General features: G+C 42.5%; 1 protein-coding gene across 1 annotated transcript in view; it reads right to left on the bottom strand.

The window, feature by feature from the left end:
• Positions 1–24,471, bottom strand: part of TRPC5 (transient receptor potential cation channel subfamily C member 5) — a 270,884-nt gene that overhangs the window by 125,963 nt on the left and 120,450 nt on the right. The window contains exon 3 of the mRNA XM_070603348.1: positions 17,155–17,553. Coding sequence (XP_070459449.1) covers positions 17,155–17,532 — 378 coding nt within the window. The 5' untranslated portion in view covers positions 17,533–17,553. The remainder of the gene's footprint in view (positions 1–17,154; positions 17,554–24,471) is intronic.

The following is a 24,471-nucleotide window of genomic DNA, read 5'->3' on the forward strand; positions in this document are numbered from 1 at the left end:
GGGCTTCCGTTTTTTTGAGGAAGATTAGCTCTGAGCTCACATCCACTGCTAACCCTCCTTTTTTTTTTTTTTTTTTTTGCTGAGGAAGATTGGCCCTGAGCTAACATCCATGCCCCATCTTCCTCTATTTTATATGTGGGACGCTGGCCACAGCACAGCTTGATAAGCAGAACGTGGGTCCACGCCCAGGATCTGAACTGGAGAACGCCAGGCCACCAAAGCAGAGTGTGTGAACTTAACCCCTGCACCACTGGGCCAGCCCCTACTTTGGGCTTCTAACCCTACTGCTACTGTCTCTTGCTTGTCTTTCTCCCACTATGCTCCCAGGCTAAGGATATGGGCTTCTGTCTCCCTAGAGAAAGGAATGCTAGGTGCTGATCGTTACTGAATTAGGAAAACATCAGCTGCCTTGTCCTTACTTTCCTGAAGTTAAACATGCCCCAAATATAAAACTTGGAAAGGCAAAGACATTTTAAATGTAAGGATGAACTTTCAATCACTTGGAAAACATTCCCCTCCCTCTGAAAGACACGTGTAACCACACACCTTATAGCTTCAATGAGGTCTCTCACCTTTTCAGGAATGCAGGCCAGGGCTAATGGAAAGGAGGCCTTAGAGGGGATTGAGGTTCCGAATTAAATTCACTACTGTTTAGTTTTCTCTTTCATACTCAGTTAAGAGGGGATAAGAATCTCAAAGATTGATGAAAAGTTGTAAAAGGTAGCGATTGAGGCCCCCAGATGTTTGATTATCCTATCTCCAATTTCTCTTGGGGGAGGAAACAGCACCTGGCCCTCAGAGGGCTCCATAGATGCAGGCGATTGTCTGTTGTCAGAAAAGAGCAGCAAAGAGGTCTGCAAAAGGAGAAGCTTAGCTCTAGCAAACTCTTCTTCATCTGTGGTCTCATAATACTATTTATTCATAAACTTGAGAGTCCCTAGAGGCCCCAGATATCGATCTGAGAATGTGGGGCAACTTACACTTGCACAGAATTGCTTTAGGACTTCTTTTATACCCTGCAACGGTTCTGTTCCATCAAATTAACATTTCAGAGGCTAGAGGTTAACACACCTTGGATTGATTGCAGTGACAGAAGAATGGACTAGATTACCACTAAGTTTCATTCAATCCTGATGGTTCTATGATTAAGGGGACTACAGCCAAACAGATATCCACCAGGACTGCAGAGGTTTTATTCTAGAAATGTACCAATGGCATCACTGCCTGTGGAGTTATTAGTGAACTCCCCTGTGGTTTTTATGTATACTGGGGCTTTGTATTCTTGCCTCTCAGCTAAAGCAATTATGTGTCAGGCACAGTACCTGTTTAATGTGGGTTTATAAAGGAGTTTGAGAATAATTTCAAAACATTGTTCATTCCCTCACAGCATCCCTGTGAGATTATTTAGTATTATCCCTTTGTTTTTCAATTGCAAGAAGTTAAACTATAAAGAGATTGTGGGGTCTGCCCAGTGGTGCTGTGGTTAAGTGTGCACGTTCTGCTTCAGTGGCCCAGGGTTCACCAGTTCAGATCACGGGTGTGGACATGGCACCCCTTGACAAGCCATGTTGTGGTAGGCGTCCCACATATAAAGTAGAGGTGAAGTCTGTAGTACCCTGGCCTGTGCTGGAAAAGTGAGAAGTCAGACTTCCAGAGTGGCCAAAAAGGAGGAAAAGAAGGGGTAGGGAGAGGAGGAGGAGACAGTGATGGGCTATGTCAAGCAGCGGATGTGTACCATCACTTCATCAATGTTGTACCCACCTTTGGCAAGAAGAAGGGTGCCAATGCTAACTCTTAAGTCCTTTGTGATACTAGTTTTCTCTAATAAAGCTACTTGGTCCAGTCAAAAAAAAAAAGGAATGCTTTTCTATCTTGTAGTTCATTCCCTTTAATTACAAGGTGGATCCTCACTTATCTGACCAACTTATGGGTGCTGGGCTCAAGGGTCTTTCAGGAAATATTTCATGTTGGTTCCACAGAAGGAACTCAGGATTGAGAGTGCTAGCTCAGTGTTCTTATTAGGCCCTACTGTACTGTCTGGCTGCTGGGTTGTGTTCTCCAATCCCAAAGACCAAGGGGATGGAAATGATACCATCAGCTGAATCATTTAGTTGAGTTTATTATTCAGGTTTCCTCCTAGTATTTTAAGAGAATGAGTTGTGAGAATGATCGAAGAATAATTTCTAGTTAATGATAGCCTAGCTCATTTGAGTAGCTTCCTCCAAATGAGGTCTGTGGCATATTTTTTCCCAAGTAAGTTCTGGGATCCAGAGAACACTTTTCATTCTGATCAGATAAGCTATTACCCAAAAAAGCGTAGCACTGGCAGCAGGATATGCAAGCCCACCTTGTGCTGCTTCCTGGTTTCCAAGTGGGACCAGCTAATTTAGAAATCATGGTAGCCTCTGATTAAAATGATGGAGAATTTAACACTGGAAGAAAGAAATTAGGCTCTCAACAGGGAAGGCAGAAAAATAATGACACCAAAACCAACCCAGGGCTTACCTTTGTGTACCCCCTCAGTAGTGCAAGGGAAGGCTATTTGGTTGGTAAAAGCTGTGAATTATGACCACATCTGTATCACAGATGCATGTTTCAGATCCACTGCCAGGGACTGTTGGTTACAAACTAAATAGGTTTGGTTTTTAGACACAAATATGTTTTGCTTTTAGAGGACATAATTTAACATTCTCCTGCCTATACTGCGCTAACCTGGAGTCAAAGATATTGTCATTTAGACACTCATGTGGCCTTCCTACCTTGGGTCTCTAGATCCCTGCCATCTAATGAGAGAAGCCTTCTTCATGGGGTTGATGTGAGTCTTTCCGGGCACTATGGAGATCAGAAATCTTGCCTTAGCTTTTGTATAGAGCAAATATCAGCTCCTCAAAATAACAAACATTTGATTGAAAGGAGGTTTGTATATCTTTAGAATGTCTTTCCTCTTCACCAAGAGCTGAAATAGAGGAAATTCTTTGCCTATAAGATGAAAGATTTAGATTAGATGCATGGAAGACAGTTTATGATTCTCGACTCCAGAATGGATGACTACAGGATGTCAGAGAATTCACTCTGAGTGGCTTTCAAGACAGAAGATCTTAATTTTAATGTAGTGGAAGTAACACTCAATCGAAAGTCAGAAGTTATGCATCTTGGCTCTGCTGTAAAAGTCACTCCATTGAGCCTGGACATGTCACTTCCCATCTGTGAGTCTCACTGTCCTCATCTATAAAATGGGAAGGAGGTGGACTAGACAATCCAGATCTGTCGTTCTATTAATTTCACTAATTCAAAAAACCATTATATGTGACAACATGGATGGACCTTGAGGGCATTATGCCAAGTGAAATAAGTAAGACAGAGAAAGACAAATACCATATAACCTCACTTCCACGTAGAATCTAAAAACAAACAAAACCCCTGAACTCATAGATACAGAGAACAGATTGGTGGTTGCCAGAGGCAGTGGGTAGGGGGTGGGTGAAATGGGTGAAGGGGGTCAAAAGGTACAAACTTACGGTCATAAAAGAAATAAGTCATGGGGATGTAATGTACAGCCTGGTGACTATAGTTAATACTGTATTGCATATTTGAAAGTTGCTAAGAGAGTAGATCTTAAAAGTTCTCATCACAAGAAAAAAATTTGTAACTACATATGGTGATGGACGAGAACTACACTTATTGTGATGATCATTTCACAGTATGCACAAATATCAAATCATTATGTTATACACCTGAAACTAATATAATGTTATATGTCAATTATATCTCAATAAAAAAACATTTATGGTGTACCTGCTATGTTCCAACAGATGTCCTGAGCACCGAGGATTCAAAAGTGAACAAAATAGGCAAAGTCTCTTCTCTAGAGAGGTGACATAGGCAAGAAACAGATATGTCAGGTGCTGGTATGGGCTATGGAGAATTCTGAAGCAGGGCAAGGGAGTAGGAAGGATTGGGCGGAGGTACTATCTTACATAGGGAGAGCAGGGAAGGCCTGCCTGATAAGGCAGCATAGGAGCAGATATCTAAAGGAAGGGAGGGAGCCAGCCACGCAGCTATTTGGATGAGGAACATTTCAGGCAAAGGTGCTGGGCTAGATGATTCCTGTAAGAGGTGTGTATGTCTGGAGAAGATCAAGTAAGGGGGCAGTAGGGATGAGAGCAAAGTGATAGCAGGTGCCAGATCATGTAGAACCTTGTAGGCATTGGAAAAGGCTTTACAGGGTTTTGAGCACAGTGACATGGTCTGACTTACGTTTTAAAAAGGGTGACTCAGGTTGCTGAGAAAAAACTAGATTACGTGGGGCTGAGAGGGAAAGCAGGGAAATCAGTTAGGAATCTACTGGGATGGTCCAGGTAAGAGGTAATGATGGCTTGGGCTAGGGTGAGGTGGTAGGGGTAGTGAGAAGTGGTCAGATTCTAGGGTGGTCTGGAATGATTCAAGGCTTGAAGGCTCCTGTCATGGACAGCTCATGAGTTCCTCTATTCTTTAAGTCCCTTCCAGACATCATGAGTCTATAATTACAGTTCACATACCGGAAACATGGGAAAGCTTGATTTATCCCTTTTGTGAATTCCCAAACTTACTAGCTCTTCTCAAATAAAAGTAGGAAAAAATAACCTGAGTAACAGACAACTGAGGTTGTAAGTAGCATCAATCTAGAACGGGCTTCTCCTCTTTGACCTTGTTAAAGTTGTTCTATTCCTAGGCTAAATGCCATTTTATTGATTGCTGGACAAGAAGACACTAAAAGCCTCTACATTATCAAGAATCTTTCTGGTATATCAGTCAGGGCTGCCTAATCATCCTATTTTGACACTGGTATTGGTCTACTCTCTCAGTGTCCCCAAAACATTCTTAATCTAGATGATTATGTCAGCACAGCATCAAATAAAGTAAGAATCTGGAAACTATCCCATTTATGTGATCAATGTAGACAATTTGGAGAGTTTAGAACAGAAATAGCATAGACTTGTCATGCCATACATTTTCTCCCTCTTTTATGCTTCCTCCCTACTAAGGAAACCAAGGAAAATGTTTCCCTGTATAATTTGATACTTGCCATCTTTTCTGAAGTAGCAACTCTACTGTCAATGAAGTCAGGGCAAAGAGTGGATTAAATGGATTTTTGCCATTTCCTGGGTATTAGAACTCATTTCTTTGCTAAAGATCAACTCTTCTTCCTGTTTCTGTCTCCTTTCTACTTCCCTTGGGCTTGAGGCGTAGGCCTCTCTGGTCCTCTTCTCCTGTCCCTCCAGGTCTGTAAACTCTAGCTATAGGAGCCATATATACTTTTTTCCTTTGAACAAAGATACTTAAGCACTAAACTGGAAACTTAAAAATAAAGGAAGAATTAAGCATAAATACTCTTTCATCCAGGCTCTCTTACACCAGAGAGACACCAAGACATTTTAAGCATTACTTAAAACAAACCTAGACTTTTATGCAGAAAAGTTAAAGGATTTAGAATACAATTAGCTTTGCTCTTTGCTCCCAACTTGCTGTAAAACTCCAGGTAAATCACTGTTCTCAAATAAATCAGGGTGAAATTTTTAAAGACTGAATAAAATGCTAATGACTTTAATATACATAGAGTTTAGATAAATCAGTAAGAAAAAGATGGAGACTCTAGTAGAAAAATGGATTAAAAAATGAACAGTTGATTCATAGAAGAATAAAACAAATTGCTTATAATATGAAAAGATGTGAAATCCCACTTATAAAAACAATTCAAATGTAAAACAATGATGAGATAGCATTTCTTACCTGTCAGATTGCCAAAGATTTTTAAAAATGTTTGATTTTCTTGCCATCTATGATTGCAACGATGTGAGAAACAGGCACTTTCACACACGCTTGGTAGGAGAGCAATTTGGCAATATATATCAAACTTTAAAAATGCACATACTCTGTGATTCTATAATCCTATTACTAGGAATTTACCTTCTAGATATAATCACACAAGTGTTCAAAGACATATATACAAGGTTATTTGTTACGGCCCTGCTTAGAGAAGCAAAACCCAAAAACCTAAATATCCTTGAAACAATTGAAATGTTCATTAATAGAGGACTGATTAAGTAAATATGGCACATTTGTATGATACAATACAATATTGTCATTAAAAAGAATTCAGTAAAGATAAATATCTTCACAGGGAAGGATGTCCACAATGTATTATTGAGGAAAAAGAAATGAGTTGCAGAACATTCGTGAAAAGATGTCTGTGTGTGTGTGTATGTGTTTGTGTGCGTGTGTTGCTTGAATATGCATAGAAAATACCTAGGAGGACACACCTATATTGTTCATAGTGATAACTTTACGGAGTTGGTTTTGAGAGTGAGAAATGGAATGTTTTCCTTCACATGCTTTTATATTGTTTTAATTCTTAGAGTTAACACGTATTACTTTTATAACAAAAACTCCAAAATAGGGGCTGGCCCCGTGGCCGAGTGGTTAAGCTCGCGCGCTCCGCTGCAGGCGGCCCAGTGTTTCGTTAGTTCGAATCCTGGGCGCGGACATGGCACTGCTCATCAGACCACGCTGAGGCAGCGTCCCACATGCCACAACTAGAAGAACCCACAACGAAGAACAACGAAGAATACACAACTATGCACTGGGGGGGCTTTGGGGAGAAAAAGGAAAAAATAAAATCTTTAAAAAAAAAAAAAAAGACTCCAAAATAAACAAATGGATATGGGGACAAATGGACCCAGGACCTTGATACTTGAATAATTTCACACTTCAGTTTGAGAGTTAAGAAATAAGGAAAGGGGGGAGGGAGAAAGTTGCTTGCGTAAATATGACACATCTTCATTTTGATGGGTAGACAAAGCCCAAACTGTCCTAAACTCTGGCTGTCTCAGTGGGGAGTGGAGCCTCCCCTGTGCAGGCCCATTGGAAGGTGGGGACACTGTCTATTTGATGCCAAGGAGATGGATTGGAGGATCACTCGAGGTCATTTTTAGCTCCTAATTTCTATCCACAATTCTGATATGGATAATGGAGCTGATGGTGGCTACAAATATCAAGTCACTCCAGGGTGCCCTTAAAGGAACAGAAGGGGATTTAGAAATTCCACTTTCCAGCTTCAGAGGTGTTTGTTATGGGTCATTGCCCTCCTTTTCTGGGGGAAGAGGCGAAGGTGGTAGACTCACAGGAGATCTGTCATTGGGACCAGCTTCCTCTTCCTTCTCTGATTTGACTTTCTTTGGAAGGTTCTTCAAGTGCCTTTTTCTTTTCTTTTTTGAAGAAGATTAGCCCTGAGCTAACATCTGCTGCCAATCCTCCTCTTTTTTGCTGACGAAGACTGGTCCTGAGTTAACATACGTGCCCATCTTCCTCCACTTTATATGTGGGATGCCTACCACAGCATGGCATGCCAAGCAGTGCCATGTCCGCACCCGGGATCTGAACCGGCGAACCCCGGGCTGCCAAAGCAGAACGTGAGAACTTAACCGCTGTGCCACCGGGCCAGCCCCCCAGTGCCTTTTTCTTACCTGGCTCACAACCTTCCTTTACTGATGAACAAGCAATGACAATACACTGAGAGCAAGATGAAACAGGAAGCTTTTCTTTATTCAACCTTCTGCTAATCACGTGCTGATTACCTTTCCTCTACCGAGGACTTCAGAGGGTTGACTTACTTCTTAGAACAGAGACTAGCTGCTGGATTGGGGTCACTTAATCCTGCCAGAGGCAACAAAGTGTGAGTTTATCAGCGGGTCCCTGAATCCAGGATGGCCCTCACTAAGGTGGCTCTCCTGACTCCAGAGACTTTCTGTTGATAGAAGAAACCACTTCTTTATCCTATCTTGTCTGTTGGCCTCACTATCTCTCCAAGCCTAGGGCTGGATTTATCAGTGACAATTCAGCATTATTTGAGACACCATTAGCCAGCTCTCTTTCCTCAGCCTATCAAACCTGAGTCTGTATTTTGAACTTTATTCTATAGAAAATAAGGAACCACTGTGGTCATTTGAGTGACATGATCAAATATCCGTGCTCCCACATATATAGCACCCTCTTATCTCTAATAGCACCTATATTTCAACTAATTGTTTTAATGTTTGCCTCCTCACCTGAATTAAGTTATTCAAAGGGACTTGGTAACCAACTGGGTATGGGTGGCTGAAGGGGAGGGTGAAGATGAAGATAGCTGCAAGGTTTCAAATCTAGATAACTGGAAGGATAAAGGTGCCATGACCTGAGAAGGGATACACTGGATGAGGAGGAGGGTTTGGAGGGCACAATGAGGCTAGCACAGGGCTCAAGAGCACAGACTCTGCTCACATATTAGCTAGGTTTGAATCCCAGTTTGCCCACTTACTAGCCGTATGAGCTTGGGAAAGTTATTTAACCTCTTTGTGGCTTGATGTTCCCATTTGTAAGAATGGATTATCCTGCATCACAGAATGGGTTGTGAGTATTGAATAAGTTGATGTACGTTATATACTTAGAATGGCCCCTGGCATATAGTAAGTGCTGAATTAGTGTTTGCTATTTTTAATACTAGACATAGTGAATTTTAAATATTTGGGGTACATCTAGGTGAGTATATCTAGCTGAAATTTGGAAAATAAATTATAGAGCTCATGATAGATATTGGGCTACAAAGGGAGGAGTAACAGAACTCTGGGCAGCACCAATATCAAAGGGAGAAAAAGCTAAAGATTCTAAAAAGGAGACTAAGAGGCAGTGGTGAGAGAGGGAGGAGGAACCAGGTAGGCATGATATTATGGAAGTCAAGAAAGTTGTCAACTAATGAGATTAAAATGGGACACAGATATTGGACCTGTGTGTATGGGGAGGGATTGGAAGAGAGGAGGGAGAGTATGTCATTGGGGGAAGTAGATGGATGAAAGAGATCAATAGGATCAAAGAGATCAAGAGATCAAAGAGATCAAGAGATCAAAGATCAATAGGGCAAACTCTTCACAAATATTTGTTGAGGGGCAGCTTTGTCCACCCAGGCTTCTGGGTGATCAGTGGGTCTGGCTTCTTCTTATCCCACTTCAGTCCTCTGTGCCCCAATTGCCAGTTAGAGGACCAGTAACAACCAGCTGGGATAATAGTGAGGGTTCGCCAAGGTCTCAACTAAGGAGTGGCTCCACCAATGGACATAGACTCATTCCCCTTTACTCCAACGAGGATCAGAGAAAAATGAGGGAGGGTAGATGAGCACAGGAACCCAACAATTACTTTGTCATAAGACTCAGGGTCTACCTGGCCTAATGTCCTGACTCTGAGTGAGGTATCTGGGGCCTTCCATCATGAAGCTAATCTTGTGAGAATAACAAGAGCCCCAAGCACTGTTTTCATCACCAACCCTTCACTCCAGCACCCACTGTGAACAGGTCACCATCATTCCCACTAACTACATCAGTGCTCATTCACTTCCTTCTGACTAGTGTGCCATTCCCTTCTTTCTTCCTTTTCAGCTCAAATACTGTTTCTTTTTCTGAAATGTTCCTCCCTTGAAACCTCTCTGTCTACTTATATCCAGAGTGGCCTCCTATATTGTCCACATCACACATTTTGGGTGATGAAGCATCCCTTTCCTTGTACTGTTCTATTTCTGTTCCGTGTCTGTTGTTGGTATACCAAAAGGAAGCAATACAGGGTAGTATCTGGCACTCTGGGATAGGACAGTTGGGAGGGGAGATGGAAGGAGGACTTCGAGTTTTGCATTGATATTTCACACTTACGCTGAGTTTCCAACAAGAGGCATAAGCTGGAAAAACCAATGCCCACGAAGAGCCTGGGGTGAAAAGGAGACAGAAAATGGCTGCCCTCTAGACAACTGTACATGTGAGGTGAGGGAGGCAGGGATGATGTCACACATAGACGAGGTATACCTGCCCAGGGACAGAGGAGAATAGGAAACTTCCTAACTGGACGTGCATATGTGGGTTAGGGCTATATACAGCCGTGAACTTGAGGCTACAGAAAGGAAGCCCTGAGTTGGTGGTAACTCTGAAGGGGGAGGTGGTGTCATGGCTATTAAAAAACAGATGTGTTTTTATTTTGTGACTTGCTTTTGAGATTACCTCATGGTTTCTTCCTTGTGAAGTATCATGCAGCCAGCTCTCTTGGTCTACTTGAGACCAAGTTTAAATAATTGGTTTTTTCTTTCTGAGAGGTGAATATCAATGTCTTAAGTCTTTTGTGTCCCTTGGAACACAGGAAGCCATGTCCACTAAGAGGGGTAGACCGGTTGGACAGCATGTGCATGTCTGTTCCCCTCACAAGACTATATGTTTCTTGAGGGCACAAACTGTGTTTTTCAATTTTATTGTAAAGCATATGGTTAATAATAAAAAATACTTAGAAAATTGAACAGAACTGAAGAGAATCATTTGCTGGAACTCTGTTATCAATGAGTTGTTCTAGATAGATACTACTTGTAGCTGCTTTGTTTATTTTCAGCTTTGTTGTAAATGTTGCCACTTCTGATGATTTATAGGAGGCAGAGTGGGATAGTAGACAGACTGGCTTAGGAGACAGGGAGCATTTATGCCAGCTCAGGCTCAGCTGAGTGACCTTGGACATGTCACGTCAGACCAAATGAGCTCTAAACTCTCTATAATTCTGCTCTGTGAGGGAAGTAGGCCATGTCTACTGCAGGTCAGTACAGATACATGAGAGGAGGTGACTCAGTTCATCGGTTTGGTCAATATGATGCCATGTGATCATTCTGACCTTTTCTTCCAATGAAGTAACTGATGTATTTTCTTGACTTGATGGGCAGAACCCATTTTTTTGGCCTAGAACTTTGACTTTGGGATGAATCATAGAATTAAAGTGTTACTCAGATTATTATGGACATAAATACCTACTGTTGTATTGGGCAATTCAGGTAACAAAGAATTAATAATATTAATATTTTGTATTTGCTAATGATAAAGTATCATACATTAAATGCTATGTGCCACAAATTATGCCAAATGTTAAAAAATAATTCTCATTTGAATCTCGCAACACCCTATGATGTAGGCAGTATCATTAACCCCATCATACAGATAAGGAAACTGATGCTCAGTCAACATTCCCAAGGTCATGCAGTCTCAACTCTTAGCTACTATGTGTCAGTGGGTGCTTAACACATTTTTTAGAATGAATGAATGAGATTAGTCAGCAGGTGATATCAGATGGCTTCAAATAGTAGGGGTAGGAGGAGTACTAGCAACCATTTATTGAGTATTCAATAGGTGTCAGTCACTGTTCTAAGTAATATACATCTGTTATTCCATTTAATTCTCACTATAACTCCATAAAGTAAACTCCATTATTATTCCCATTTATAGATGAAGAAACTGAGGTTTAGAGAGATTAAGTGACTTGTCCGAGGAAACACATCCAATAAATGGCTGACTCCAAAGCCTGTGTTCTTTCTACGACTCCAGGCTGCCTATGAATAGCAGGGTGACTTTTGCAATTTTCTCCTTTACTTTCTGCTCTCATGTTGATTGTTTGAGATTTATAAGCTAGACTCTTTAGGTCCTCTCTCTGTGCTGCAGTCACCTTTGCTCTGGCCCTTAGTGTCCCCCTCCACACTGTGCAGTCTCTCCCAGAGACCAAGGGTCAGATAGGAGGAGTAAATGGAGTGTCTTGTTGCAGATTTTCTACAATCTCAACACAAACACTTATCAGTACTGTTGAGACTTAATCTCGCTCGCTCATCTGTGAGACCAATTTTAATTTGGAGCCATCTGCCACAGACAAATGAGTAATTATGGCAGAGCCCAGAGGGGCGGGCCATGGGGAGAAGGTTGGCTTAGCCTCTTTCCGCTTGCCTGCATTGACGCAAGTGACCAAGAAAGAAAATTCAGGGGGTGGGCTGTTGATGCAGAGGCCAGCAGCTTTACCTCCCTGTTGCTTGAATCTGTAGACTCCAGTGAACAAGGAGGGATGACTGAGGTCATCATGCAGCTTGCCTGGCAGGAGAAGGGAGACCATTGCTATCAAGGCCAGGCAGAAAGAGGTAATCTGTGAACTGGGCCAGCTTGCTCACCAGCTTCTCCCTCTCGCTGTATTGGCGGTGCCCTGTGATGAGTGCCACTTGCCATCTGAACTCTCCACACAATATGACCGGCTAAGTTAAAATGATGGAGTGAAGCTGAAAATGATAGTTTGAACTCTGTCTAGCATTGAAAATTTTTTTCAAAAGTCTAACATATCTTTATCTTATTTCTGCCTTACAATAGGCCCCTAGATTGGGTAGGGGCAGGTATTGTTAGCTTCATTTTACAGATGAGGAAATTGAGCTCTAGGGTGATTCTATAACGGGACACGTGTAAAAGACCTTATGACTTGTCCAAGGTCACCCTGTTAGCTACAAGCTGGCTAGCACTGCAAACTCTGAATTAGTCTGCCATTCTGTCTTCTAGACCAGTAGTTTTCCAGCTATGCTTGCTCCTCAGTGGCCATAGGGGTACGGGAATGTTCGTGTGTGAACAGGTGGGGCTTTGGGCCCCAACCTGCACTTGAACCAGGGCAGCTCTGCTTGGATCTGTCTGTTTTACATCTGGACAGGATTTCATTTAATGAAAGGCTTTCCTACTGAAAATGTTTGAAAACCACTTGTCTAGACCAGTATTGCTCAGAGAGAGTGGAATGGGTTGAACTGTGTCCCCTAAAAGATATGTTCAAACCTTAACCCCCGGTACCTGTGACCTTATTTGGAAAAAGGGTCTTTGCAGATGTAATCAAGTTAAAATGAGGTCATCCTGGATTAGGGTGGGCCCTAAGTCAAATGACTGGTGTCTTTATAAGAGAAAGGAGAGGGATATTTCAACACAGAGACACAGAGAACTCTATATGATGATGGAGGCAGAGACTGGAGTGATGCAGCTACAAGCCAAGGCAGGGAACAGACTCTCTCTTAGATGCTCCAGAGGGAACCGACCCTGCCAGCACCTTCATTTGGGACGTCTGGCCTGAAGCGTAAGAGAATATATTTCTCTTATTTTAAGCCACTCAGTTTGGTAATTTGTTATGTCAGCCCTAGGAAACAAATACAGAGAGGTACATAGAGCTCGTACCTAGAAACAGGTGGGGCTGGGCTTATTAAAATGCTGTTCGTAGGCCCCAAACCCAAGATTCTGATTCTGTAAGTATGCATTGGGACTCAGTAATCTGCATTTTGGCAAATTCTCCATATGCACAATGATTTATCTTTGACCTAGTTTTGACCATATACAGATACAAGACTCCTCGCTAGACTGTAGCTGGATTTGCTCTCCCTACTGACTATGTTCCTCTAGTGGTTCCCAGGGTCAGTGGGTTGAAGGAAGTAGGCTTAATACAAAAACATGAGCAGGTGCTAAACTTTCTGCAGTCCCCAAATTTTGAACTCTGAGAATAAGAGTGTTTACCCCAAGGAATCATAAATTCCCCAGGTCTCAAAAATCTACCCCTAAGGAAATAGGCTGTAGTGGCTGAGTGGATGCTGCCAAGAGAGTCAGATTTCTGGAGCAGCAATAAGACCACAGAGTAACACCACACTTACACACACACACTTATGCACAGAGTCTTCTACTTGTTGTCTGGTGCAGGAAATTCCATCTGATAGAGCATCATTATTTTTACTTTAAGATTTGGTCCCTATTAAAAATGCAGGTCTCCATGTGAGTGTTGATACTGAAGCCCATGTCAGCCATTTATGCCCAGCCTCCCACCTTTATATAAGAGCAGTTTTGATAGGCTAGAAGAGGGAGAAAAGCACAATGGGCTGGGGTAAAGATGGAGCAGATGGGGTCTTGCTGCCAAACTCCTTACCCAGTAAAGCCACAGAGGGCACTAGTTTATCTACCCAAGATTGATGGAGGTCAGCTGAGCCTACTCCCTTGGCGAGATGGGGGAGGGCCTCCATGAAAAGGGACAGGTGTTTGGATTCTGTGTGTGGGAGGAGCGCCTTCCTGAGAGTAACCTAACCAGCTGGACCCACGGTCCTTCAGGAGGTCTGTGTTTGCTCACATCCCTGATTGCTCCCAGGTAAACAAATCTTGTTTCTATCTCCCAGAAAGGCAGGGCTCCAGCACTGTAGCAGCCTGTTGTTATAGTTACTGACATATGACTTATCACAGCGATTGTCAGAGCAATGGGAGAAAATGAAATTTAGCAGAGGCTGGTGGTAGGGGTTGGGAGAGAGAGGAGAAAGAGAAGAGAAGGCTGCTGAAGAGACTTGGGGACGGAGCTGATGGCTCTGTGGGTTTGTACATATGGTATAATATTCAAATATGGACAAAGGAGGTCTTATATTGGCAATGTATCTGAAAGGATCTTGGTAAAAGACAGCCTGTCCCAAATAGCTTCACCTGAGGTTCCATATGCCTAACCTTCCACTATTGGTGGTTCATTCCTATGAGTGAAGCACTGCCTTTCTCCAGGGGAGGTCATGCCTTAGATTGTACTTTAGAGTAAGTTAACCTGTTGCCTTTCTTTCTCAGGCTTTGACAGAGCACTGGGGAAAGATGGGGGATATGGGGACCATCAAATAAGGGCTTAGCCTACTTTCAAAGCTCAGATAGTACTGGCATTGTTAGCCCTCTGTGTGGAACCTCCCTTGTGCTCACATCTTTTTCAAAACAGTTATGAAGCTAAATGGAAATGAATATGAAAGTCCAGGATGTCTTGTTCAGTCAGCTAGCCATATGCTTTTCTGGGAGATATGCTTAACTCAGCAGCAGCAGCAGCAGCAGCATGTTCATGTTCATCAGCAAATATTTATATATAACCCATTATATACCAGGCACTGGGTTAGGTACTGATGGGGGAAGCATGGAAACAGTTGGGAATTACATTACGCCTCGCATTTAAGAAACAGGCTAGTTACAGAGTCTAAACATTTACACAACTAAGGCTGACCAATAGTACATAGTAGTGCATGATTGGTGTCAAGTGAAGGGTAGAGCCAATGGCTACATAGTCTCAGAGGTGGGCAAGATCATCATGGAGCAGGGTAGTGGGGTAAGCCTTAGTTCAGATCAGTACATTCAATCACTCAGGCACTTAGCAGGGCTCTGGGGAAATGGAGCACAGAACAAATCAGTTTTGATGGGGATGGTGACATGGACTGAGGAGGGAACCTGTTCACACCTCTCTGCTTTGCTATTCATCCAAATCCTGTAGGCCTGTCCTTTCCAGAGAGGGCATCCATCCTCCACTGACCTACCCTGTCTCAGAACTCCTGTGCTGGGAATCTGAAAATTCTAAGACTTACTCAGACTGCCAGGGAAGCAGTACAGCCTAGTGGTTAAGAGGGTGGGTTTGGGAGCTAGGCTGCCTGGGTTTGAATCCTGGCTCTGACATTTATTGTGATCTTGGACAATTAACCATCCTGTGACTCGATTTTTCTTATTGGTACAATGGGGATGGTAACCAACAGTGTCTATTACTATTGCCTAATAAAGTTGCTGGGAGGATTAAATGAGGTAAGTCGTGTAAAATGCTTAGCAAAGTCTGATTGCATACTATTCATCCATAAAATAAATATTTATTTAGTGCCTGTGATATTGCAGCCACTTTCCCAGTGCTAGGATACAGCCGTGAAAAGAGAGACAAGGTCCCTTCTCTCTTGGCACTGTGTTAAATGCTGATGGGGAACGGGGAGATTCATGCCCTTTACTCAAGGAACTTTTAATCTAGTGTCTTGCTTTTTGCTCGTCAATTCCAACTCTTAATCCATGAGTTATCACTTAGCTTATTTTCATTCATTTTTGTTTTACTAGGCACATATTAAAGCTACGAATTCCCTTTAAACCCAGCTTTGGTCAGATCCCATAAGATTTGATGTTGAGTATTTTCATTATCATTATTTTCTAAACACTTTGCAATTTTGATTCTGATTTGTACTGTTTCTACTTTTTAATGTATTGGGGTATTCCATGTTTGATGACTCTGTATTTTCTTTGTCCCTACTATGCTCCGAAGGAAGAGACACAGTGAAGAGGCCTGTCTGACTAGAGGGGTTTGGAAGGGACTAGGGGGAGACAGGACTGGAAAAGATCATTGATGAAGGGTATTGAGTACTAGGCTTCATGGATTGGTTTCTTTTCTATTGAGGAGACATTGTAATCATTGAAAGGGTGACAGGAATGACAGGATTGTTATACTATTTTGGGAAGAATAAGCCAGCATCATTGTTCAGGATGGCTTGAGAGAAAGAAAGAGGCTAGAGGCAGGGAGTCCCGTTAGACAATTTTCATGTTCGTCTAGGACAGTGGGTCTCAAACCTGAGGGGCATCAGAATCCCCTGGAGGGCTTGTTAAGACACAGCTTGCTGGGCCCCACCCCCAGAGTTTCTGATTCAGACAGTCTGTGGCGGGGCCTGAGAATTTACATTTGCTTTTCTAACAAGTTCTCCTGGTGATGCTAATGATGCTGGTCCAGGAACCACACTTTGAGAATCACTCATCTAGGAGAGAGATGATGAGAACCAGAGACTGAGTCATGGGGGCTGGGCTAGAGAGGAAAGAAAGTATGTAAAAGATATTGGGAAGGCCGAAACCAGATGGCTTGGGGATTGGACACAGAGGCAAGGGAGAGGAAAGACTCAAAGATGACTCCACAGTATTAAACCTAGGTGCCCTGGAGGACAGGAGTATCAAAGAGGCAAAATCCCGAACATCTAGGGGTGGAATGCAGTCACATGACAGGTACTGGAAAAATATGTGAGTCCCTGTATCTGTCTGCATCTGCATGGGGCACTCAAGTTTAAAAGCCTCCTGTCCTTCTTCAGGAGAGAGGCTGGTGAGAGGAAGGAAGCCTAGGTCTGTGTTTGGTCTCTCCTTTTCTAGAATGTATGCTTTGAGTGCAGGAAGAAAATGACAGAGAGCAGGGGGCGGGGTAGTGAGGGTAGAAGGAGCTTGAATATTCTGGAAACACAGAGCACAATTTTGGGTTGTTAAGTGTTGAATGTATATTGGCAAATACCAATAAGGAAAAGGCAAATGAGTAAAACTCAGCGTGGGCCATGCAGGGTAGCTCTAGGATATCACCTGAGATTGCTGATGCTGTTTGTGAAAGCAGAGGGTCGCCATGATAGGGCTTCTCAACTCCAGCCTACCTATCCTTCCCTAGTTCCCAGGCTTCAGACCCTAGTGCCCTGTTGTCCCTGGCTATTTGCCAGCCTATAGTGACTTCTCTTACCTGCTTCTCTCCACTGGGCCGCCTGTAGCTGAGCAGAAGCTCCACAGCACCCACTACTTCCTTGCGGATAGCGTAGAGCAATGCATCGCCTACATACACGCTGTGGTTCAGCAGGAGCTCCATGATCTCCAAGTTCTCGTTCTCAATGGCAATGAGCAGGGCACTCCGGCCCAGCGGATCCATGCAGTTGATGTTGACATTGTAGTAGATCTCGGCCTCCTGTAGTGCCTGCTTCACAGTGGCGTAGTCCCCCTTCTCCACAGCATTGAGGAAGGCCTTCTCCTCCGCAGAGAGCTCCGTCTCAGCCCTCACAATTTGCAAGGGGATGCGGTCTCTGTATGGTGAGTAGTTGACCTTTTTGTAGTACAGTTGGGCCATGGTTCATAGCAATTTAGAAACCTGAGTGAGGAGAGAGAGGGAGACCAAAGATATTCTTAGATACCTGAAGGTCTCAAGTGGCCAGTTATGGAGGAAGACTTGCTAAGAAGTTGGAAAACCCTAAACTGTTTTAATGCCACAATCTTTCTCCTCTTGCAAAGGGGTATAGCAGAAAGAAGCCAGCCTTTTGGATCAGAAAGACCTAGGTTCAAATCCTGGCTTTAGCAGCTCTGTGACCTTGGATAAGTTACTCAAGGCCACCATGCTTTAGTTTACGATTATTAAGTTTACCAATATTAATAACATTAATAGCAGTTATCATTTAGTGACTACTTACTGTGTACTAGGCCCTGTGCTAAAGAATAATTTCTATCTCATAAAGCTATTGTGAGAGTTAAATGAGATAATGCATTATCAAAGCAACTGGCACAGGATAAACCTCCTGAGACGTGGCACAGGTTAGTTCCTTCCTTCCCTTATGCTGTCTAAAAATACTCCTGATAATACTTTTGGTTGGTGATGCAAAGTTGGAATTCATCTTTGCCAATTTCCTTTGGGCCCTGGGCCTATAGGCCTGTGGTAGTTTTCAGGATTACATTTGTAGCTGCCCCAGGTGCAGATCCTGGATTGAAATTCTGTTCTAGTGCTAACTGAAGCCCTGCTTCTTGCTGCCGCTCACTGGAGGAGTATTGGCTCCCATTGGCCAAAGCCATGCAAACCCTCTGCCCACTCATGACTTTTTCCTCCACCACTCCAAACCAAGGAGCTGACAGATCTGAGAATCTGATTCAATTCTGAGAATTGAATGGTCTGTTTTATATGCACCACATCTAAAGCCGGATTTTAATAGCATTGATTTTAAAGTAAAACCTATTATTGAGTTCCTAAAATGTGTTTAATTTTCCCTGGGAGACCAAGAAAAAAATACAGTCTTTGCCTTCAATTGCACAGAATGAATCACAGTAGAGAGCTCTTGCATCGTAGTTTACAGATCAAATGCATGCACATTCCTCACTGACTCCTTGTACTAGCCCTGTGAGATAGGAATAATTATCCTCCCTAGGGGAGAAGATGAGGCTCAGACTCATTAGGTGATTAACCTCCTTTCCCTCCAGGACGCTGTGGAAGCTGAGTTTTCACAGACCCTTTTAAGTGTCTTTCATTACCGAACTGTTTTGCCAGCAAAAGGAAATGGAAATGTGATAAAGGGCCTCTTGTCTCATCTCCTGGAGGTAAGAGAAGATAGAGACATGAAGCTTCCACAAACATTTGCCTCACTCCTCCAGGTAATTACATCCCTGCTTTGGCAGAGGGAGAAGCATATATTATAACAAGTGGCATTTGCAATTCATGTGCTTGTGATCTTCTGGGAAGTTAGTATCTGAATGTGAGTGTTGCCTCTTGCCCTGAACAGGCCCAAATGACAAATTTCTCTCTGCACCCAAGTCTCAGGAGAGCAGGGTGCTTTTTGGCTGTCTGGAGAAGCACTGATATTTGTCTGTGCTACTTTCAAGTAACTCAGCGTGGCTAAAGGAAAATGGCACTTAGAATAAGTGTTTGTCACTAAACAGCAAATGAATTTAAGAACGCTAATTTTAGACTGCCTCCGTATCTCCATTACAAACAAAAAGGGAGGAGGAAGAAGAGAAAGTGCAATCTCCTAAAGAGACGCTCAACAACCCACTTCAGTTTATATCTATTTAATCAATACGAACACAGAGGAAGCCTTCAGTGTCCCCAGCACCTTGCCAGTCACTGTTGGACGATATGAAAGAACAGGTCCCTGTCTTCATCATGTCTTAACTGGACCATTCCACAGCCTTACAACTGATCATCCTGATTCCATTCTCTCCCCGTCCAGATCGTCTTCCATACTACCCCCAAGTTATCCTGTGAAACACAAATCTGATCCCATTTCACTCCTACTTGGTTAGTTTCCTGCTCCTCTTGTGATGAAATCAACACTTCTTTCTGAGCGCCACCAGGTCTAGGCTTGTGTTCACCTCTACAGCCTCATCTCTCTCACACTCATCCACTATTCTTTAGCCTCGTGGAGCTTCCTTTGACTCTTCCAACATGCCAAGCTTTTTCCCACCTCAAGACCTTTGATTATAGCTTGGAACTCTTCTCCAGCTCTTTTCATCTTTCAAGCCTCAACAAGCCGTTACCTCCTCAGAGCAATTCCTTCATATTCTTCTCTCCAATGTACTCTCTTCTCTTCCTTCTTAATGTTTATCACAGTTTGCAGTTACAAATTTATTTGTCTTACTTGGTGATTGGCTGTTTTGTCCAATTCGCTTTAAAGCTCAAGTGCAGGGATTGGATCTGTTCTGTTTTTCTAGCACCTGCACCTAGCCAAGCTCCTGGCACACTGTGGATGCTTGATATATATTTGATGAATGAATGAGTAAACCTTCCATGATATTTTCTCATCTCTCTCCATCCCACCCTAGGTTCTCATCTAGTCTGGTTCTGCTCACCCTAAGTTGTCTAGCCATGTTCTCTGAGTTGTCTTTGCACATGGCTTCATCCAACTCTTTCCACTTAACAAACTCCTTCTCAGCTTCAGCACCTTGCTTATAGGTCCCCTTCTCTGTTAAGTCTTCCCCCAATACTGTCAGAAAGTTAGTTGATCTCCCTCTGAGTTCTCCACTGGTACTTGGATCACATTTCTTCAATGTCACCAGCTGCATATTTGTCTTCCTGTCATTAGGGTAGAAGTACCTTGATTCATGCCTTCCTAGCACTCACACAGGGTCTTGAACACGAGGGGTACTCAACAAATGGATATTTAATGAGCAAATATAATCTAGCTGAGGAAAGTCAGCATGGTTGGGGAATGAAGTGCTAAATTTTGTGGTACTGATTTGATGCTTTGGGATTTCAGAAAGAGCTCAGTGAGGGCTGGAGGTCTAAGAGAATGTTGCATGGAAGAGGCAGCTCTTAAGCCAGTCCTTGAGGATGAATTAAATGTGAAAATGTGAGGGTAGTCTAGGCACTACAGAGTGCGAGAACAAAAGTGGTGAGATTGATAATGGCATAGTTGGGAGACATTGGTAGGGGGTATATATTTCAGGCTATAATAGGATACAGGGATTAAAGGCAAGCTAAAGATCCAAGGCAGTAGCTCATAACCTCAGATTCCCCATAAGAAAAATGATCTTACTGCCCATTTGCCATTTAAGAGGCTACCATGGAAGAAAAGGCTGGATGTCTTTTTAGATGGTGTCACTGGTGGTGCTGGGCTAAGCGTTATTGCTACAGGAAGATCTGCGCCCACTTTAGTCAGGCACAGCTGTGAGGGAAACTGAAGACAAATGTACCCCAGGGAAAGGTGAGACTGAAGGGAACTAACTCAATCAGTGTCTTCTTATGTGCCAGTAGCTGGTGCAATAAAGAAATTATTACATTTTTGAATCCTTAATATATCCCAGGCACTGTGCCAGGTAATGGAGCAGCACTATTACTACTACTGCTTCTAATAGTAATAATAATGAAGGCAACAAGCAGTCCCATTCATTGAACTCTCACTATGTGCCAGATGCGTGGGTTATAGTAGTGAAAGAGAGAGGACAGTAAAATCACGGTAATTTGTGCTTGAAGTAAATATAATTGGATGATATATAGTTGATTCAGAGTCTAGTTTTACTTTTTGTCTCTTCCATTTGAAATTAATCTGGTCTATTGCATTTCCAGTGGGCTGTGTCATGAGAAGCCTCAGAGTATTCCCCTGTAGAGAAAAATATCTCCTCCAGAGGTTTGCCTGAGATTATACTATTAGAAAGTCAGTCCTTTGCTGTAAGGCACTGTATCTCTAAAACTACAACTGGAAGGAACAATAAATCACATGGCTAACAGCTAGTGATGCCTTGATGTGGACTCCTGCATTATGAAAGTTGCTGTGGCCTTGGGAGTCAAGAGATGTGTGTCTAGAGGGACAGAAAAGATGTAATGGAGGCAAAAGAGAGGCCTGATGTCCAGTCTTGGAAATCTCTTTCATGTATCCATGCCCACCTCTATACTACGCATTGAGAATGATGTAAAAGGGGTTCCCTGCATTGTCTACGCGTAGGCTTATATAGATGTCTAATGCCTTGCCTAGTGCCCTGCCCTCTTCCAATCCTCACTTCTGGTGCCACTTGACTCTTTAGCCTCAATCTTGGTCCAGGCCTTTCTCCATATGCTTGCTATTAGTCGTACTCTGCCATTACTCTTGGAATAAGTAACTAACGATGGAGTTTCTGGCATCTCTTGAAGATGCATTATTGGGAAGGTTCCTTCCCATTACCCTTTACCTTTATACTTGGCAGATTTCACTCACCTGCCATTAACCTAAGCCAAGAGATGGGATTGGCTTTCCCTTTATTATGCATTGGCCTTGAAGAGTATTCTTAATTGAACAAAACGAAACCAGCCAGCACTTCATGCCATTCTACAAGTGAACCCTACTCCCAATGTAGTCCCACAAGCATGAAAGATTAGGAATGGTCTAACAGGCTGCCTCAGGGGGCTTATCGTGTTCTCTCTTTTCTGTGCTCATAGCCAGAGGAGTTTGTCTAATGGTATCTGTGACATTTGTGGGCTTAAATGATGCGATTTAAAGAGCTAAATCAACGGGCTGGGCAGAAGGCCAGGGCACAAGGTGGTCTTGCCAAATCCCAGCCCAGATCACTGCCCAGTTCAGGACTTTGTTCGTAAGGAGGAAAGCCTGGTTTTCCACCTAACTAAAAAACAATAATGCCTTTGGAGGAACCTGGTATCTGTGCGTGGCTTGTGCTCTGTACCATGAGGATTAAGCTTGAATGGTGAAACCTTTGTGACCTCTCACCCGTATCCAAGCTTATCTGTCTACTTGTCCATCACTTCAGAGCCCTTTAGGGCAAGTAGATTTAATCTGATAAACTTGTATAATCTCAAGTGTGGATGGTGGATAATAAACACATTCAGTGTATATATACCAGGTGCTGTGATAAAAGCTGATGATAAAGGCCTTGTGGCTTAGAGTCATACCTCTTCTAGGAAAAAAATTACATATTAACAGAAACCTTGAATGCCCAATCCAAAGAATGAATAAGGTGGCAATTTTATGTTCAAAAGCACAGGAGTGGGCTGGTCAGAGGAAGATTGTGTGTGTGTACACGCATGCATGCACATACACACATTTGGTGAGGTGTTGATTCTGAGAATATTTTGGGTCCTTGCAGAGTATCAGTTTGAGAACTTCCTAATTTTAATGTAGTAACACTAATCTTTCCCAGAAAGGTTTAGATCTTGAACCTCCTGCAAGCGACCTCACAGGTTACCTAGAATAATTCCTTGCCCAATGAAAACATCCCCTTGACAATATCCTCGTTAAGTGATTGTTCAGTTAACGAGCACCTCCACTGATGGGAAACTCACCGCTTTCTCACCTGTATGGTGAGTGCTGACTTTCAGCAAATGTTTCTCTATATTCAGCTGAAATCACCTGCCTACAACTTCTATTCCATGGTCCTAGATCTGCTCTCTAAAGCAGCATTGGACAAAGTTCTCCTTTCTTCCACATGATAACGCTTCAAATGTTTGATTTCAGCTCTCATGTCTCTCTCCGCGCTGAGTCTCCCCTTCTCTAGAATTATGAGCATCCTAGTGGTCTGCTTCTAGTTACACCGTACTGTGTTGCTCTTAAAGTCTGATGCTCCGAAACTAACCCAGTGCTCTAGAACTAGATTACACTGTGGCTATTTTTTCTTTATTCATTCATTCAGTAATGCTTTGTTGAGGTCAAGATACCATAGCATCTTGTTTCAGAAGGCCCTTTAAACCAGCCTGCATAGTGATGTATTTGCAGTATTAGGTTTTTCATTTTTATAAATCTTATCAATCCAATAATTTCATTAATTTATAAATAATAATAAATTAACATTAAGCACTAATCATGTGCCAGATACCGTGTGCAAAATACTTCACATACATTATTTAAATTATTCCTCACTTATAGGGAGTTAGCATTATTATCTCCTACCTCACAGATAAGGAACTGAGGCACAGAGAGGTTAAGCAAATTGCTTAAGTTCACATAGCTAGTAAGTGGTGGAAATGGGATTAGAACCAAGCTTCTGACTCCAGAGTCTACATTCTTAACTACTTCAGTGAAGGTAGATTCTTTTGTATGCTGAATAATGCCTATACTAGTGCTAGGAATAGTAGATATTTAGTGTTTCAATTCAATAAATACTTGTTATGCACCACTATTTGTCAGGCCTAGAGCACTTGGTAGTGGGGAATACAAATACACATACCTAAATAACATAGCCCTTGCCTTCAAGCAACTCTAAGTCTAGAGGGAGAGACAAAAATAAGTTAAATGTACTACTGTGTGATAAGGGTTCTAATATATAGCAGGGACACAACTCTATCTGGGGAGGTAATTGAAGAGAAAGTAATACTTGAGCTATGTCTTGAAGCGTTGGTAGGAGTTCGATAGACAGCAATTTAGAGATGGTTATTCTAGAAGATGGACTCAGTATGTACTCAGGTGTGAGTATATAAAACTCAGTGGTATTTTAGGAGAACATTGGCTTGCCTTCTATTTTTCAAGCTTCTCAAGCATGTGACCACCTTGGGACCTTTGCCCATGTGGTTCACTGCCTATAATCCTCTTCCACTAGATCTTCACAGTTTCCTTCTTATCATGTAGTTTCAGCTCAAATATCATCTCCTCAGTAAGCCTTCCAAGACCACCTTTTCTAATGGAGCAAGATACTCATAAGTCATCCCACATCTCCTTACCCTGATTTGATTTTCATCAAGAAATTGTCACTCTTTGAAATGACCATATTTTTATTTATTATTATTATATATTATTATTTTAACATCTAGCTCTCCCAACCAAAATGTAAACTCCATAATAGCAAGCACCTTATCTGTCATGTTTCCTACTCTATAACCAGAGCCTGG

This window comes from Equus przewalskii, chromosome X (assembly GCF_037783145.1).
Source record: "Equus przewalskii isolate Varuska chromosome X, EquPr2, whole genome shotgun sequence".
NCBI lineage: Eukaryota > Metazoa > Chordata > Mammalia > Perissodactyla > Equidae > Equus > Equus przewalskii.